Source organism: Diadema antillarum, unplaced genomic scaffold, assembly GCF_040938485.1.
Source record: "Diadema antillarum isolate AM-2024a unplaced genomic scaffold, OU_Dant_1.0 scf00000001, whole genome shotgun sequence".
NCBI lineage: Eukaryota > Metazoa > Echinodermata > Echinoidea > Diadematoida > Diadematidae > Diadema > Diadema antillarum.
The window spans coordinates 3,338,455-3,357,861 of NW_027270890.1; the positions used below are offsets into that span (position 1 = coordinate 3,338,455).

The 19,407-nt window shown below is 38.3% G+C and overlaps 1 protein-coding gene across 1 annotated transcript in view; it reads left to right on the forward strand.

The window, feature by feature from the left end:
- The first annotated feature begins 3,216 nt into the window (after nucleotides 1-3,216).
- The window catches only part of LOC139722457 (neurotrimin-like), a 38,736-nt gene continuing 22,545 nt past the window's right edge, over nucleotides 3,217-19,407 (forward strand). Inside the window, exons 1-3 of the mRNA XM_071633782.1 lie at nucleotides 3,217-3,304; nucleotides 4,363-4,506; nucleotides 6,761-6,967. Of these exons, the coding sequence (XP_071489883.1) occupies nucleotides 3,217-3,304; nucleotides 4,363-4,506; nucleotides 6,761-6,967 (439 nt within the window). The remainder of the gene's footprint in view (nucleotides 3,305-4,362; nucleotides 4,507-6,760; nucleotides 6,968-19,407) is intronic.

Genomic DNA, 19,407 nt, shown 5'->3' on the forward strand with positions numbered 1-19,407 from the left:
CATTAGTTCCTTTCCGATTTGATGAAGGAAAATAGATGCCTGTGAGTATCCACGAACATTTATCGATGGTAAAAATGCATACAAAATATAACAAATACGCGAGAATACTATAATGTTAGTTGTTGTTTGTCATAGTGAAAACGACAGGGCCGATAAACATGAACAGCCTTGATCTTCTTAAATCTGTGTTTTATCTTTATCAGAATGAGTTTCACCTTTTCTTTTATGTCTGAAAGCCTCTGTCTGTTGGTCTGTGTTTCTCTGTTCTTCGAAGTTTAACTGTTGATTCTCTGCCTGTCTGTCTATTTGTCTGTCTCGGTGCCTTTGTCTGTCTCCCAGTCTTTCTGTCTCTCTGTGTCTTTGTTTGTCGCAGCTTCCTTCTGTTTGAAGTGTTAACACTCCGGTCCCTGGCCTTTTTTACATTCCCCGACAGGTTTAAGGTTACGCATCGAATTGATGTCATTCGGTGTTGCTCTTATCAATTCGCAATGAGCGAACACAATCCTTGTAAAGGAAGAAAGGACTGACGAGGGACAGCGTTCTTCTCGTAAACAGCTACACCTTAGTGCTTTGTAGATCAAGGATCAATCCTTTTGACATGCAAGAAAGGGAAGTAGCAATACAAAGTGAAAATTGATACTTTGTAGCTCGCCACAGTTTCAAGGAAAGTTATGTCCTATGAGCGAAGTGATAGAATTAAACATTGATGTAGATTTGACTTATCCCATCATGTCTGCTTCTTTCGTCTTCAAGTAATCCTTTCTTTTAGAATATCAAGTTAGTTTGTGTTTCTTGCTAATTTATCCCTCCTGGTCACCGGATCGTCCAGCTTTGAATGATCTGATTAATTGCTTCCTTGCAATTCAGAAGTTATGATTAAGATGAATACAGTATTTTAACCTGTTGTAAAACAGTTGTCCCACATTACGGTGACAATTGGGACTGATGTTTCTCTTTGTCAGGAGTCGGAAACGATTGCAATATCGATGTCAATGGTGTTACCAGTTTATAATTATTTGAGGAATGATGGGTCATGTGATCAACGAGCAAGGATCAAAGGTCAAGTGAAAATGCTCCAATTCCCAAATACCTGCTTTGTTAAGCAATTAAGCCATCCATCAATGAAATCGAGATATCAATTTTTTGCCAATTACGTTAAGATTTTATTTCATATTGTCAAGACGTAGTATTGCAGATGTATTGGGAGAACCATGGATTATGGTGGAGGCATAGCAGTGGCCACAGCGACATTGTTTGTTATGTATTTTGTATTTCAACAAATGATTTTACATCCATAGTCACTCTTGTTATTATCCAATGAATTCTTGCGTTGAGTTGTTTTTATCCCAAACTGATTGACGAAATTGCTATTCCTCGAAGTAAATAGGCAATGATTATTCAGTGTGTTTCAAGTAATAGCAAAGATACATACACGGGCTGATCTCTAAGCTAGAATTCATTAGTATGAATGAATACGCGATATCCGCTGTTATAAGGGTTTAGAACCAACACTGTCTGGCGGAAGCTCGGCGCTCCGTAGTCTTGTGGATACGACCCCTGTCTAGCGGTCAGCAGATTGCGGCTTTGCGTCCAATCTGAGTATGCATGTCAATGGTCTTTATCATGTCTACAACACTAAAAACACTGATTAATCGTTGCTTCTTAAAGGGATAGTACAGATTTGGTTGAGACCTAATTTCAGGTTTCTAACATTTTTTGGTAAGTGATAATGAAAAACATCTTATGAAATATGAAAGAGCATGTAATTCTGTAAGGAATTCAACGTTTATTTGACGAAAATTGCTTTTGAAATGGCTGAGATATCCAAAAAAGAGCGATTCTAATAAATTGTGGGACCCACACTTTATTACGATCGCTTTGTTTTACTTTGTTTTTGGATGTTTTAGTCATGCCAAACCCGATTTTCATCAAATAAACACTGAATTCCTCTTAATGGTATCCTCTGTACTATATCTTAAGTGTTTTCTTGGTATCTCGCAAAAAGTTAAAAGCCCAATTCTCATCTCCACCAATACTGTATCATCCCTTTAAGGTAAGAGGGCAATTTGTCAATCCGTTGCAATCACTCACTTTAGTTTCCTTTGAGTCATGTGGCAGTATGATTTACTTCCACTTTCACCTGACTGACATATACTAGATAAAATAAAAATGTATATAACAATACTGTCACGACGTAACAAGGCCATGTATCTTTCTGTGGAATGATATCTTGGAGGTCGACAGAGAACGTCAACATAACAGGATGTGTATTTTGAATTTTGCAGCAAAGTAAGAATGTACGAGAGTTGAAACGATGTACATACTGCATGACAGTATGGTTGGCCCAGGTGCATACTTTTAATCTTTTGTTTTTAACGCATCAGTGAAATGCGATTGCAAAAGAGTTTAAAACGTGCTTGGAGTGCATTGTCAACCAGTTCTTAAGAATGAATCTGTTGTTGCAGTGAAAAAAGGACAGTTTTTAAAACGTACTACTTGCAAAAGTCACTGAGTCGATAACTGGAATAAGAATCCACTTTTGCTTAATTCACGATTGTGCAAGCAATACGAAAGCTTTACTAACTGTCACATGGCTCCAATGCGAAATCATGTTACACTGTTGTCTACTATGAACTTGTTTGTAGAGAAATACACAGTATAGGGCCTAACTCCCAATACACGTATACCGTCTTTAAAAATCCAAGCTTAAAACGTTTATGTTCCTCTCACACTGTGAACTGTAATTGCTGTCATTAATGTTTGGAATATTTTATTCTTTATTTGGTACATGTTTGTTTTTTGTTTGCCATTTTCTTCTTTGTTGGCATGTTTAAATAATTATGTATACATGTATATATCTATCTTTTCATTTTTGAAGCGCCATTAGCACTGAAAGTTGGACCTGTACGCCATATACAAGTAGCCACTATTATTATCATTATTGCTATTGTTATTATTATCATTATTATTATCATTATTATCATTATTATTATTATTATTATTATTATTATCATGAATAAGATGATGATGATTATTATTATTATCATTATCTTGTATTTTATCGATCGTAGTAAATAATGTGCCTTTTCTTCTCGTAAAATACGTTTCATGGTCATACTTCAAACGATGCACTAGATTTAGTCGTTCAGATGTATACCTCACATTTTAATGTGCGATATTGGGCATAACCTCTCATGGAATTGAATATTTCCAGAGATGGCGCCACCAATCGTCCAGTGTTCTCTCACCTGGTGTCTCCTCCTGGTGTGTGTGCTCTACCAGTGGTCCACGGCAGATGGAGATTGTAAGTACTGGTGTCACACTGCATAGTTGTTATATACTAGGCAATCTACTGGGAAAGGAAACAGAACGACTGGGTGTAAGCAAAACGACCCACGGCAGGCTTTCCGACGATGCGTCTATAAAGTTTTCCATGTTTCATTTCATTTCATTTCATTTCATTTCATTTCATTTCATTTCATTTCATTTCATTTCATTTCATTTCATTTCATTTCATTTCATCTCGCTTAATAAAACATGCATACATAAAAGTTTGACATTAGTATATTGAAAGTATAACATGACAATGTGACAAAACAAACGAGCAAATAAACAACCAAAGATATCAAGTGAAAGGGTTAATGAGAAGGCAATGGGCCTTATTTGAAAATATCTCAGGGAAAATAAATATACTGTTGACTGATGTGAATTCTTCTCATTCGCCCAGTCGAAGTACAGGATCATTAGTTCAATTAAAAAAAAAACAACTGGAAAAAAGCTCACTGTTGCGACGTTTCGAAATACAGTGTCTTGTCTCATCTTTCTATAAAGTATAACTGACAAAAAAAAAAAGGTCGGCACACGCACGTACACTCACACACATAACAAAACCATACACAAACACATTAACAATACACAAGATACCATTTTTTTTCTCACAAACACACCCTTCTATCATGCTAATCTGTTATTAATTCAGAATGATATTGATTACTTCCAGTATACCTTTCAAGTAAAATACGCTTGAAAGCTTTCTTAAAACTTTTACTGTCTCCTTACATTTCACATCAGAGTGTATAGAATTCGAGATTTGAATTCCATGTGAATTGAATTTGAAGAAACATTCGAATAAATTTGGAATACTACCAACTATGACAAAAATAGTAATAGTATACACTGTAGTAGTATTGATAACTTTCGTAATGGTGAAAAGCGTTTAGTCATCACTTCCAAGAAACCAAATTTATGTGACTTGGTTTTGTATCTTTTTGTGATAATATTTGTCGTTTATCATGATTATTTCATGATGTAAAATAGGAATTTTTCTCTCTTCAACTTTTTTATGTCTGTGGTATGCGATAGGTACCGCCCCAATGCCACAATTCAGAAGCGTATCTGAAAACAAGACAGCCACTGAAGGGTCTTCGGTAACCTTTCCTTGCATTCTCGCCGGCAACACAGACAACTGTAACGTTTTTTGGCACCATAGGAAATCAATTAATCCAGGTAAGAGCAACCGTGCTACGCCACCTTTCTCGCTTTGTGTGTGTGTGGATGTGTGTGTGTGTGTGTTTTAATTAGTAGTCTTTATTCAGACTTTGCAATGTATACATAATAAGACGTATATCGTTGCCACCAGTTGGCACTAACCAGTGCCGTATTCATCTATTCGTTTTTGGCGAGGAAAAAAAAAAAAACATGCGCAAAGTTTATTGACCGCTCTCCCGGAAATCATCGGAACATAAACGTTCATCCAAAGGATAAAAAGGACATGAAACGCATTTGAACGGATATCAACCGATGCCCATAATCGACAGTCGTTTCTCATGCGTATGTCTTATCTGGCTGTTTGGCAAAGTGTGACAGGGACAAGGTGCGACTAATGTTATAAGTTATGGGTACCTTGTTACGGCACATTTTGGTAAATTACCAAAATGTGCAGGACATTGACGGCACATTTTGGTAACTTTCTACTCCTCCACAATCATCACAAAAACAAATTGTAAGTGCAGTTGGTGTTTGTCCCCATCGAATGAGTTCGGCAGCCTGAAGGCCGTGTCACACCTTTCCGGGCAAGTTACGCGGGCATGTTGCGAGTAAGGTTTTTCCAGCACATAGGAAAATTATCTCGCCCGGCCAAGATAAAGACATTCTGTCATTTCTGTTGGACTTCTGCCATTCCTTCAGATGTTGTCAGCCCCCACGCGCCTGGCACGCAGGTCACACAGAATACCCGCAAGAAGAACATAAGTAGCACGCATCCAGCAAGTAAGACACATGCACAACTCGCCCAAATCCTTGTCCGCCCTCAGAAATTGTCCGGTATGATTGAAAATCCTCACACGCAACAAGCCCGCGTAGCTTGCCCGGAAAGGTGTGACAAGGCCTTAACATGGTTACGGGTAAAAGGGATTTGCGTACGCACCTCCGGGCGACTACGGGTGAGATACGTGCTAAGTACTGTTACGTGCAGGTTATCTGCGGGGACCTCCGGGTAGTACAAATTGTTCTTCGCAAGTCGCACACAAGGCTTGCCCGGAAAGATGGTACACGGCCTGTAAGACCGTGTCACACCTTTCCGGGCAAGCTACGCGGGCTTGTTGCGAGTAGGGATTTTTCAGCACGCAGGAAAATTTTCTGCGGGCGGACAAGAATGTTTACGAGTTTCGCGCTTGTGTCTTATTTGCTAGACGCGTGCTACTTACCCTCTACTTGCGTGTATTCAGTTTGACCTGCGTGAGAATTTTGAAACCGATCCGTTTTCTGTTGCGAGCGACTTACGGGTACTGCGAAGTACCTGCGTTGGAGTTGTCTGCAAGGTGCTGCCGGTAAGGGTCTCTGATCCTACTGGTGTTCTGCGTGTACCCCCGCAACTCACTCGGAACAATTTTGAACATGCTCAAGGCCTTGTCATACCGTATCTGGGGAAGTTTGACTTGCGGGGAAACCCGGAGCTCTCCGCAGTTGGTCCGCACCTGACAGTACCTAGCGCGTATCTCGCCTGTATTTGCCCGGAGGTGCGCACGCAAGTCCGATTTACTCGCAGCTAAGTTTACAGCATGAACAAAACTTTTTCCGGGTGAGCCGTGGGAATTGCCCGCAGAGGTACACGCAGAACGCCAGTAGGAGGCCCTTAGCGGCAGCACCTCGCAGGCAACTCCCACGCACGTATTTCGCAGTCCCCGTATGCGGCCAAATTAATGACATTCTGTGATACTTCTGCCATTCCTTCAGAGGAATTCCTTCATTGACTTGTCAGCCCCACGCACCTGGCACGCAGGTCACACAGCATACCCGCACGAAAAGCAATCTCAATAGCTTACTCGAGCCTTCAGCTCGGGTGAGCTTAATTAGTGTCTTCCCTGTCTTTACTGCAGGACTATCACCTTAACTCCTTGACCGTATTATAAATCTCAAGCCCATCCATGGGCTTTTAGTTCAGTTACCAAAATGTGCAGATTGTCCAAAATGTGCAGGCAAATCCACTTTTAACTGCACATTTTGGTAACAGTTGATCCCGTCAGGTATAGGTGCACTATCGGCACATTTTGGTAAGTTACCAAAATGTACAGTTACCAAAATGTGCCGTGACATAGTGACGGCACATTTTGGTAACTTACTCATTTTGGTAATTTACCAAAATGTGCCGATTGACTTAAATGTGCCGTAACATACCTTAACGCCCTTATCTTTAATAGTCAACCGACGAGTCATGGTAGTGCTATTTCTTACATGTTCTTGCTTCGTTCGTTCTTCATAGGACCCAACACTTTAATACTCCTGGGGAATGAAGTGTCGGGTGGCGACATCCGCTACACGGCGGATGTCAACCTAGCTATGAATCCTCCGAGTTCGAACATTACGATTGGACGTCTCAGACGGGGAGACACAGGCACGTTTATATGCCAAGTGAAGAGAACAGAGGATGGGTGCAGTGTTTCTATGGAGTTTCAACTCGTCGTAGAGTGTGAGTATTCTCAACCCATTCATGACGTAACAATCACTCATCCTGCCTGTTGCGTCACCTGCCTTATTGTGAAGCGGGCATACATAATATAGATGAATCCAACTTCAGAGCACTGTACAGTAGGTCTAACTTCTGGCAGTCATAACTTGGGGGCTTCCAAAGAAGAACAAAAGCACTTTCAATGGGTTATGCAATGAACCAGGATTGTGTTGCTATGTCAGTGCATAGATTATCTTTTGTTAGGCATACTTTAACCCCCCCCCCCCCCCACAGTTAGAAATTGCCATAAAAACAGTTACTATATAGTAACCAAACCCAATTGGTCTATACCAGACTGCGAACGACGTGCCGCATACCAAGGAGGTTTTATACATGGGAGTTCCAACTGGCTGTAATTATTCAAGCAATTGTCAGATTTCTATTGATGTACAAAAGAATTCCAAAGGTGCACTTGTGCCTTTGATGATCGATGTTCGACGCCGCCGTCTTGCTGAGCAATCTGATGACTCATTTTGAACGTTATCATAATGTTGGCCATATTTTGCTGATTTATTTATTAAATGAAATGAAATTCACGTAATGATAAAGCATGTTAAACAAAAGTAAATTTGCGCAAAAGTGTAAATCAGAGCTGTATCATGTGAAAATGTTTAAAACTGTACCATCCTGGAAAGCTGGTTTTATAACTTTTCCGCTTAATTTCCATAAATGAAACCAAAATGGAATAATCTTCAAGTATAATTCTTTATTGATAGATATATCAAATTAGTACCCGGGTATACCCAGTCGAATAATGTTCATCTTTATTTCAGCATTTTTTGCTCAATTTCTATTCGCACATCCTCGCGTCTGTACCACCTATTACCTTTCATAAGAAGGGATAGCGAAAAGTAATTACCATCACAAAGACATATCTTCCTTTGAAAGTGGCTGGTGATTATGTAATGAGACACAAGTCAATTGTCTTCCTATCTGCGCGGCAGATCCTGTTTGGCACATGCTTCAAATATTTTTGAGCGGCGGCTTTGAACATCTAGCAAAGGAAATAAGACGGTTGTGACTGTATTCGCTAGAACCTCCTTGCGCATACCAATCTCTTACTATATATCACGTCTGTAGATGGGACAGTGACATTTTATTGCCGAAATAATAATAATAATAATGAAAATGAATGGAATGCGAATGTGACGGAAAGGTTACAATAACATTGTCCTTTTCGTCCAGTAAGATGGCTCATCACTTCTATCAACCTTTTACACTGATATGCTCAATGCAAAAGAAATGAGATATTGCAAATCCTGTTCATTTTCAGCTGAGCCAAACATACAATGTAAGGTATCGATAAAGAGGCGTTCATTTTTGTGTCGTGTCATGTGTAAACTTTTGACACCTTGAGCTTCTTGTTGAAAACGCATAGAAGAATTGTCACAAAAGTTGGCAGGTAAGCCTAGACCCTTGCTGTCATATGAAGAACTCCAAATTAAGGAATCTTTCAAAGTCTTCTTCTCTTGAACCAGAAGTTGAGTAAGCGCATTGGTGGCTGCAGTTTCAAGTTTGTTCATGGTAATTGGGTATCGCCCACCCCCCCCCCCCTTTGGCCCCGAAGAACTATAATATGGTAAGTTGTGAGGGGATGACATGCTCACATTTCCATCTGCATATTCATATTGACTGTACAAGAATTGTTTCACAAAAATAGTGACATTTCCAAATGTCATAACTTCCCTATTTTTTGTCCGATTTCGAACGAAATTATACCGTTGAACTCATAACATTTTACTCTTTCTTATCAGACTACAAAGTAATGTAACTTATGTTTGGACTGGATTTCCCCTTTAAGACATACTCTGCAAGCATGACATCGTGTGGAAGGTGAACTTGCTATGCTGAAGTGAGCGCAAGACCCTTGGTCTTTTTTTTTCATGAAATATGATAACGACTATTGTTGCACTCTGTTTTGTCAGAATAATACATGCTCTCGTGATCGGCATAATTATCACTCTATACAGCAGCAACACAACCACCGCGAGCACAGCGTGATGGAAAGAGCATTTCGTGTTCCAATTTTGAATGGGGGAGGGGTGGAGGGGGGTAATTATTAGCTTCATTATATTACCAACTTTCTATTTCAATTGAGCATCAAATATAGATGAAGACACACAGGGAGATTATCCATTTGTCAGAGCGGCATGCTTTCCACGCCATAGATTCGGGGAAGGGGGAGGCAAGTTTTCTCGCTCGGGCCGCTACCGATGACATGAATTAATTTTGCCACAGTTTGAATAATAGATTTTCCATCTTCCAGTCTGTACGCTCCAGCAAACAGTTTGTACATTAATTTGCCGATTAGTCCCGCAGACGATAACAGGGTGCGGGAGAAAAAGAGAAAGGAGAGGTTTACACAATTTGAGACCTTTTGCAAAGGTAGCTCGCTATTATAATTTCAGCACACGCACACAGAGAGCAATGGACTCGCACACCAGCGCGCGACCGGCGAGCTCTGTGTGCGCGCGAGTCCATCGCTGCCCGCCGTATGCGAGAGTCCATTGCGAGCCGCCTTTGTAAAAGGCTACACAATTTGAAGCTAACTTGACTGTACGAGAGGCGTCTTCCATTACGAATTACCTTTATATTCCACAACGAGGTGATCACAAAGTAATCACAACTACATTTTGATTCATATTCCCCTTTAATATGTTGTTGACGATCATGTTTTATTATTTCTATTTATTCAATGAGAAGAATGGATTCCTTCCACATATTACTGACATAATTATGTCCAGGTTAATATCATTTTACCTGTCTTTTGACATAAAAGAGTCAGGTGCTCTTTCGTTATAATACTTATGCTACCAATGCTGTAAAATGAAAATGGAAGTAAGTCCAAATGTCATTTCAAATTTCTGCAGAACTCGCTTGAATTGCTTTTATCTTTCTTTATGATATCGAGAAATAACATCACATTGATTTAATAAAACTTTACACATTCATAACCATTGAACGGATTGTTCGGTTTACGCGAAACTTTACTGATAATAGCCATGAGAAATCGGAAGGAGCGGTAGGCGTAGCTATGGATTTCAACAGGTTTAATGACCGCCGAGTTTTCGGTCCGTCAGTGTACCTTCATCACGGCTACGTTAACAGACCAGGGCCCCGTTGCAAGAAACTTTGCGTTTAAACGCAACTTGCAACTGATTGTCACTGGCCAATCAAAATCATTGTTGCATGCATGTCTTCGTAATAGGGCAGACCCTGAGCCAATCAGAATGGTTGTTTCAAAATTAATAATTATTTGCAATTGATTGCAACTTTCTTGCAACGGGGCCCAGAACACTCAAGGGACTCCTTACAGCATTACTCTGCTTTAAACATTACTTGTGGGATGTAGAGCTACAATGTGTGTTGAATACGTAAAATCATGAACTTGAGGTTACTTTGAAAAAATAACAACAACCAACTGGATCTATCTAAATATCACCAAGTAACAACGTATCAACATAACATATCACATACATCGCCTGTTGTATGGAAAACACATAGACATAATATCATTCAGAACATGGATGATTGCCTAGCTATGCAATATCTTGATACAACTTGGTCTGTAATCGGCAAAAAAGAAAAAAAATACACAACATATACATATTTTATTGTTTACCTTCAGTTGATGTGGATGCTGGGCTTGGGTGTTCGGGGTGCTGGCTTGTGGATTGTATATGTACAGGCGGATACAGATATATATATATATATATATATATATATATATATATATAAGTGAGACGGAAGGGAAACTTGCAGTATAGACGTTGCAATGGTGCTCAGTCTTGCCTTTATTCCCCGAGCTTTCGGCTATTTCACTAGCCTTTTTCAAGGGCTTGATGAGACAATACATAAAGCCCTTGACAAAGGCTAGTGAAATAGCCGAAAGCTCGGGGAATAAAGGCAAGACTGAACACCACTGCAACGTCTATACTGCAAGTTTTCCTTCCGTCTCACATATACCAATGATGCAGTACCCACCACGTACGAGGCCAAGCCCGCTTCACATTATATATATATATATATATATATATATATATATATATATATATATAAATATATATATATATATATATATATATATATATATATATAAATATATATATATATATATATATATAAAGAGAGAGAGAGAGCGAAGGCAGCAGAAAGAGAGAGAGAGAGGGTGACAGATACTGACAGCAGGCTAACAATTATTATTTCTGTCACACCGATTAACGATCTTAACAAACAAGAGATGAAGGTAATTTACAACGGAGACATATCTACGTAATTAGACAACGGGGAGATCAAAATGAACGGAAGATCGCATTGATTACGAAGAAAAGACTATTATTCTAAGAAGTTGAAACTGGTGCGCATTATCAAATTTTGCTTGGCGTCAGGCCGTCATCACGTGGTCATTTTGCCCCGCTTTACCAATGATGTAGATGAGACTGTGATGATGTGTATTCTACTGTGGATATTACACCAAGTTCCTGTCCTGGAATCAAACGTCCCATGAACATTAACCGCTAAAAAAGGACACTGCTATTTCCAGTGAAATTTCTCTGCTTAGAATGCAGATCATCTTCTTTTCTTTTTTTCTTTTTTGTCGAGCAAAGGACAATTCATGTCCCCTCCCGACACGTGTCTATTTTACTGCTTGTTTTAGCTGACTTCGTGTTACGATACCTGTATCTCTTCATTGAAACATGTTATGCTAAATCCATTAGAGCAATGACACATATCAACTACACTGCAAAAAGTCCGGTGTTAAATATGAAACACCGAGCTGGTGTTAAATTTCCGGTGCTCATTCATGGTGTTAGATTAACACCTCCGGGTGTCATTTCAAAATTTAAAATTGTTTTTTGAATAGTTTCTTAGTTACTGCACTTCTTGTTAATTTTGAACTTCAACAAGACGATAAAGAACTTTCCGATAAAGTACTTGATTTTTGAAAAAAAAAAATGTGTAAACACATTTACACCACATTAACACCAGTTGGTGTGGTCCCTTATTGAAGCTGGACGGGTGATATACCATAGAAATTAACACCACCAATATCAAATCAACACCATGCGGTGTCATTATTGAACTAACTCTAGCGCAGTGTCAAAATATCACCAGCCGCAGTGTCAAATTAACACCACGAAGTGCCAGGCGAACACTTTTTAACACCGTCACAATACATTTTCAACACCTGTGGGTGTGGTCCTCTATTGAAGTTTGATCGGTGTTAGATTTAACACCCATGATGTTAAATCTAACACCGATGTTTTTGCAGTGTAAAAGCTCACTTCATGTCTTTCCTCACTGTATACATCCCCTACCCCCCCCCCTAAAAAAAAAAGAGAGAAATCAAACGTCCCATGAACATTAATCGCCAAAAAAGGGCACTGCTGTTTCCAGTGAAATTTCTCTGCTTAGAATGCAGATCATTTTTTTTTTTCGTCGGGCAGAGGATAAATCCCGACACGTGTCTCTTGGCTTGTTTTTGCTGACTTCGTGTAACGATACCTGTCAATATCTCTAAAAGGTCCTGTTTACCTTTGGCAGCAGTGATTTCTTTTTTAAAAAAGAAGAATGTTCAAGACATCACTTTTGATGCGTATGTGTAGGTAGGTGTATCACAAAACATCCTTCCATTTTTTTTTTTTGCAATAAAGCCTAAAACATTTTTCTCATTAAACTATAACAGTAGACTGTTTAGTCTGGAAACGTTTTTATTACAACTAGTGTTCACATTTTGAATATCTAACAATACTTATGAAATAATACTAATTAACAATACAAAATGAAACACTAATGCTGGGTTTTTGTTTCGTCTACAAATGGAAAATGATGCCTTTAATGGAAACATGTTATACTTAATCCATCTGAGCAATGATATCAACTTAAAGTTTCTTTTTTTCACCTTATACATCCCCATAACACCCCCCCCAAAAAAAAAAAATAGCATCGTAGAGTCGTAAAAGGAAAATGTTGACTGACGTGTACTATAAGATGTGATCTACACATTTACGCACATTCGTTGTGCTCAGTACGAAAACCTACGGAATGTGCCGTTACACTGACGGAGAGGAAATTAAGATTTTAATTGACTGGCAGCAAAAATTAGGCCACCCTTGCTCTGGAACAATAGAAATTATTCTGCGAAATCCATCAGTCTGACTTGAAGATGTTCGTAGCCCCGGGATGAGTTAGTGTTTGCTCTTCAAGCTATACACCATAAGTGAATTCATTATCAACAGAGTAAGATTGAATATGAATATATATATATATATATATATATATATATATATATATATACATACATATATATATATATATATATATATATATATATATATGAAGAGTTTGTTTGCAAAAACCGATAAGTCCATTTTTGAAGATTTTGAAGTACGGTCTCTGTGATAAAGTACAAAATGATACATTTTAAACGATATATTGGTCACTACATATAAAGGTACATTTTTGAAGTTATGGTCGAAAGAAGCAAAAATTTTCTTACTATTCTCTCTATTTTTCTTGCCCTTTAATCCCAAATATCTCCATTTGGTAAATATGGACTTATCGGTTTTTGCGAACAAACTCTTCATAATTTGAATATCAAGGATTGTCTCATCTTTCTTCTTTGTTTTTAACTGCGCAGATGCAAATGGTGCAGCTATATCATGCCTTGAAAATAATTTGACGTATAAGTAAAATGATTCTAAGAAAAAGGAGAAGAATATATTGCCAACTGTGCATAGAGAATAGATTTTTTAAACTGTTGACATAATTTGAGAGCAACAACTGGAGTGATGCAACTGTGCTTATTGACTGTTTCATACATTGTGCTATTTATTGTATAGACCCTCTAATGTGATGTACGTTTATGCCTATATCAATCTATTACAATTCGGTAAGTACGCACAAGCGTACGCACGCAGCGCAAAGGTGGTGCGCGCACGAATTGCGACATGATTTTTGTATGATTATCTCTCTCTCCCTCTCTCCCTCTCTCTTCATCATTAAGTGCGTGACGTGATCATTATGGCGTTTGACAAATATTAACATGGGTAATGTGGCGCCTCGACGTCGGTATTTCAGTGTTCACGCATGTATGCACACACTGCCATCTAACACACACACACACACACACGCACACACACCAAAAAACAAAAAACAAAAAAACAAACACATGCACATAAATACCGTAAATAAGAGTGCCGTTTCTATCGCAGACTTACGCTAGAATACTTTCGTTGACAGAGAGTGTCACGTGTTGAATGTATACTCGGATCACAATGAGCTTTCTCGTATTATATGTGTATGTGTGGCAATATCCAGCTTACATTAAAAGGTAGCTGTCTCCTCTTTTGCAGTTCTAGCCACGTACATAAATGTATTTTCAAACCATGCGGGCCAAGCAAAGTGTGAACTAATGTAGTTGGGTATTCAGGGGCCGCCACAAGCGTCGAAGTGACGCAATGCGCTGCTATCCGTGTTGAATTTGAATTATAACATATTCCAGTGCATTCAACTGCATTCTTTTTCTCTGAGGGAGAATCCTCGCTGAGGTAAACCTTGATAAACGGGTCATAAGATATGGATAAGGAACACTCTACACTTGAATAAAAAATATAAAAGAAACAAATATAACTTTCACAGTTTGTTAAAATCAGATCGCAATCAGAAAGTTGTGGTATTTCGCGGTTATTCCGCCAAATATTATTTTGTTTCTTTGTTTACTTTGCTTCGTTATTTTATTTGTTAGCAATTGATGATGTGAATTCAAAAAAAAAAAAATGAAATGTTTTCAGTGACCGGTAGTTGCAAGAACAACATGTAATGAACTATTTGTGGCGATAGACATGATGATGCGCTGAAACAGCATTTTATCAAAGCATGCGTTCACAGTTCCATGACAATAATGATCATAAAGTCTTGGAGAAGACTAATTCTCTCTGAGCTGCTACTACAATGTATTTGTTAAACTTGTTTTGTCGACTTAGCTATGATGGTCACAATCGCTTAGGCAAATTTGATCCTGCATCTCAAAACCAACCAAAAGTCGGCAGACTGGAATTTTTACTCAAGGGCAGATTTTTAAAGAGCAGATTTTAATCCTTAAAATCATGTATTACTCAACAAAAATGGACTTTCTTAATTCATACAAATAATTGAAAGAAGGAACACACTCTGGAAAAGTGTTTAAGGAGATATAAAGAGGCTTTGAAGTTGAGGGCTTATTCAAGCGCTTAACCCTGCCAAGCAGTTCTCTGTGCAATTAATAGGACAAAAGCAGGATGTAAAACGCCACAGTAACATCAATCGAAGGATCATCAGATGAAGCTGATATTGAGTATACTCTATTAATACATTCTTTCCACGACTAATGCTAACTTCTGAAAGCTGTAGTATCATTCTGACAAAAGTTCTTAGAGTTCAAAGTGAAGAATGTGTAAAAGTTTTTTTTTTTAAAGAAATGAAAAGGGGACTCTAAGTTAATATACTATCTACAAATAGTTGTTCTGGAAAAACAGAATTCCCTTTCGTTTTTGTTCTTTTTTTTCAAATCGTAAACTTATTTTAGGAATAATATAGAAGGTGAATTGCTCCTTCGGAAAATATGCAAATCTTAACAGTGACTAGGTTAACTGGTCCCATCGATTTTGAGTCATTACATAAAGTCAGGGAATGCGACTTTTGTCGGCTTTGTGATGCACGGTGACATATGAAACCATCTACTGGATTGCACATTCAAATTCATGACTTTTTCCATCGAGGAAGAATTTACATTATTTACGGCGATGTAGGGCAATTTGTCAATCAGTTGCAATGGATTACACATTATGTACACGAATGTTATTAACGTCTTTTCGGAATTCATAAATCATAATCCCTTCCTTTCGCAAAGTAATCATCGCTTATTTATCGAGACATTAAAGCAGATGAGATGATTATATTCCTCATCTCTTAAATTTGTGTTAGAATAGAAAACTGTTACCACGCGAATAGAGACTTGTGACATCTTCCCATCATAACCTCATCTGCTTTGCTTTTGCTTTTAGATGTATACTGACGCCAGACATGAATGTTTGCAACTCCATCTGCCCATAACAATCTTAATATTTTCGGACTTACCAAAGAGAAGTTATTATTACTGAGGTTAAGAAGTTTGGCGTAACAGCAATTTGATGTGATTCAATTCAATTAATTTCTCACAAATCTGATTAAATACAAACACATTATATCTATCAATCTTGATACCTGAGCAAGATAAGTTACAATAATAAAAGCAGTATAGAAGTAATAATAATAATAATAATAATAATAATAATGGCTACTTGTATAGCGCACAGGTCCACTTTTCAGTGCTCGTGGCGCTAGTAGTAGTAGTAGTAATGATAATAAAGCGCATGTATATATCACTGCCATTGATACGCATATCTGTTATTACCGTAGACATCTGAAATTGATTTAATATACAAATGATGCACAGGATAGAGTGTGTTAGTGTAGGCGTGGCGCACTCGAGGGTATTTACAATTGTGAAACATGCACGAGGCGAAGCCGAGTGCGTGTTGCACTACATTGTAAATGCCCGAGTGTGAGCTACGCCTCCACTAACGCCACGAAATAATCCTGTGCATCATTTGTTTTATAAAATGGGTCGAAAATTCGAAAACTAACATCATTTTTCAGCGTTTTTCACGTACCTTTGTGGGTCAAGACGTCCGAAGATGTTCGTCCCAAACATTTACGCACGTCGCACTCGCGGAAGTCCCGCACATACAGTATAAGTATAATGGGGGGTTGGATTTCCGGACACTTAAGTTCCCGCATGAAAACTTACTTATTTTACATAGAATATGCACCCTTTACCTTAAAGACTTGATATAGACTCCTCATATAGGCCTACTAGACAACATACTCTGAAAACGGCGTGAGAATTAACCTGCTAAATCGTTGGATTTGCTCTTCAAGGTGACTCCATGTACGCGTCCGGTCCCATAACGCTTGGTCTACTGTACTGTACAAAGTGTACGTATAGTAGAGTATACGTACGTACGCCACACATGACTGTTATGCACAAGGGAAGACAGGCCGGCCGGCCGGCAGCCCGAACTAGAAGTTGTTTACAGGATTGACAGCGCGTATGCATGCAATTCATCAAAGGAGCCGCCGCGCGCACAGACGATCGGCAATCTACCATAGGATTACAGGCAGCGCAATTGTACTGAAGTAAAGGAAGAAGGTGTGTCTCATTTCAGCGCTTCCTATTGGCTACATTCTTGAACCCATTTTATAAATGTTATTAACAAATCTTTCAGATACTTCATGAAAAGCAATGGGCCTAAAACGGATTGCTGAGGTACATCGACATAAACCAATGGCCCGAATTCACGAAGGTGGTTTAAACTTAGACCATGGTACAAATTTAGACCATGGTCTAAAATAAGCGTTAAATGGGCGTACCAATACATGCGCGCATCAATGCACGTCTTTTTACTGGATGCCTGTTAGCGTACGCAATCTGTCAATCATATCTACGCAGAAGAAATATACATAAACCATGGTTTGAATTTAGACCACCTTTGTGAATTCGGGCCGTTTCTATCCCTGCTGGATAGAACACAGTGTCCAACAGTGTAAGAAACACAGTGTCAACACAGTGTGAACACAGTATGAAATCTTTCCACACTACACTGTTAAATTCGAGCGTTTTAACAGTGTGAGCACATTGTGAATCATCAGTTCACAGTGTGACACAGAACATTACCATATGAACACTCTGTGAAAACCAAACCACAGTGTGAAATCATCTCCACACTGTTAAATTCGAGCGTTTTCACATCATAGTTGACTATGTGATCACACTGTGAACACACTGTGGGACACTGTGTTCTCTCCAGTAGGGAATGAGCAAGGAGGTTTTATACATGGGAGTTCCAACTGGCTGTAATTATTCAAGCAGTTCTCAGATTTCTATTGATGTACAAAAGAATTCCACAGGTGCACTTGTGCCTTTGATGATCGATGTTCGACGCCGCCGTCTTGCTGAGCAATCTGGAGATTCATTTTAAACGTTATCATATTGTTGGCCATATTTTGCTTATTTATTTATTAAATGAAATGAAATTTCACGTAATGATAAAGCATGTTAAACAAAAGTAAATTCCGTCCAGAAATTTGCGCAAAAGTGTAAGTCAGAGCTGTATCATGTGAAAATGTTTAACACTGTACCATCCTGGAAAGCTGGTTTTATCAATTTTCCACTTAATTTCCACAAATGAAACTGTTTGGCACATGCTTCAAATATTTTTGAGCGGCGGCTTCGAACCTCCAGCAAAGGAAATAAGACGGTTGTGACTCCATTCTCTAGAACCGCCTTGGAATGAGCCAAGTGTGCAAAAATTTCACACACAAACTTGTGTGCAGGGAATTTGTGTGGGCACGCAGAGGATAGAGCAGAGGAATGAACGAAAAACATTCTGCTTACAGTTCTGAAGATTGTTAAGAATCCATCATAAGTTATCCCTCTGATACCGGAGTACCCTAATTAATCTAAAAGAATGCATTGGCTGATGCAGTCAGTCATAGTAATATCATGCATATATGCCCTGGTCTTAATCTAAATGGTTTTGCATACGATATATTTTTACTATGTACAGGTAAAACAAAAGCTGTTGGCAAACAACTTTTTCATACAGTCTAGAAAAATAGAGGTCTCGACATATAGACTAACAGTTAGATGGGATTGAAGTGTTACCATTTTTAAAGATTTAAAAAAAAATCTGACAATCATTAATGAGCATGGGAAGACATCTTGTTCAAATGAATTGTTAAAAACATTACACAGAGGAATAACATGATAATAACTATTTTTCTTTTTAATTTCAGTCAGCATTACCAGACTTGTTTCTTTGAAACTCGATAACAATCTTAGGAATTTCATTTGATTTTGTGCTTCTTTGAAAAAAAGAGAGAATCTGAATAGGTTCGCTTGTGTAGAAAATCACGACAAAACTTTGAAGTGGAAGGAAAGTAATCTATCGCATTTTATTCTTGGTTTTACTTAGAATGTCATCTATAACACACCGTGTGCCTTTTCTATTGTTACGTACTTTTTAAAACAAATGATTATGATAATGATGTTGCTTCTTGCAACGTATTGCACTAAATACTATATTTCAATACTGCGTATAAATGAACTTTTTACATATTCACTGAGGTTCTTCTATGTTCCTTCGATACAAATTACGCTTTATCCGAATGATTTTCTTTTTATAATCTTTCAGATTATCTTAACATGAATTTTGAAGAAGAGAAGATTACTCCGATATTCTTTAATGATAAGAATCATCTGCATAAAGGGAAAGATATTTTTATGTGAAGATTGTCGATGTATTTGAATAATACAAATA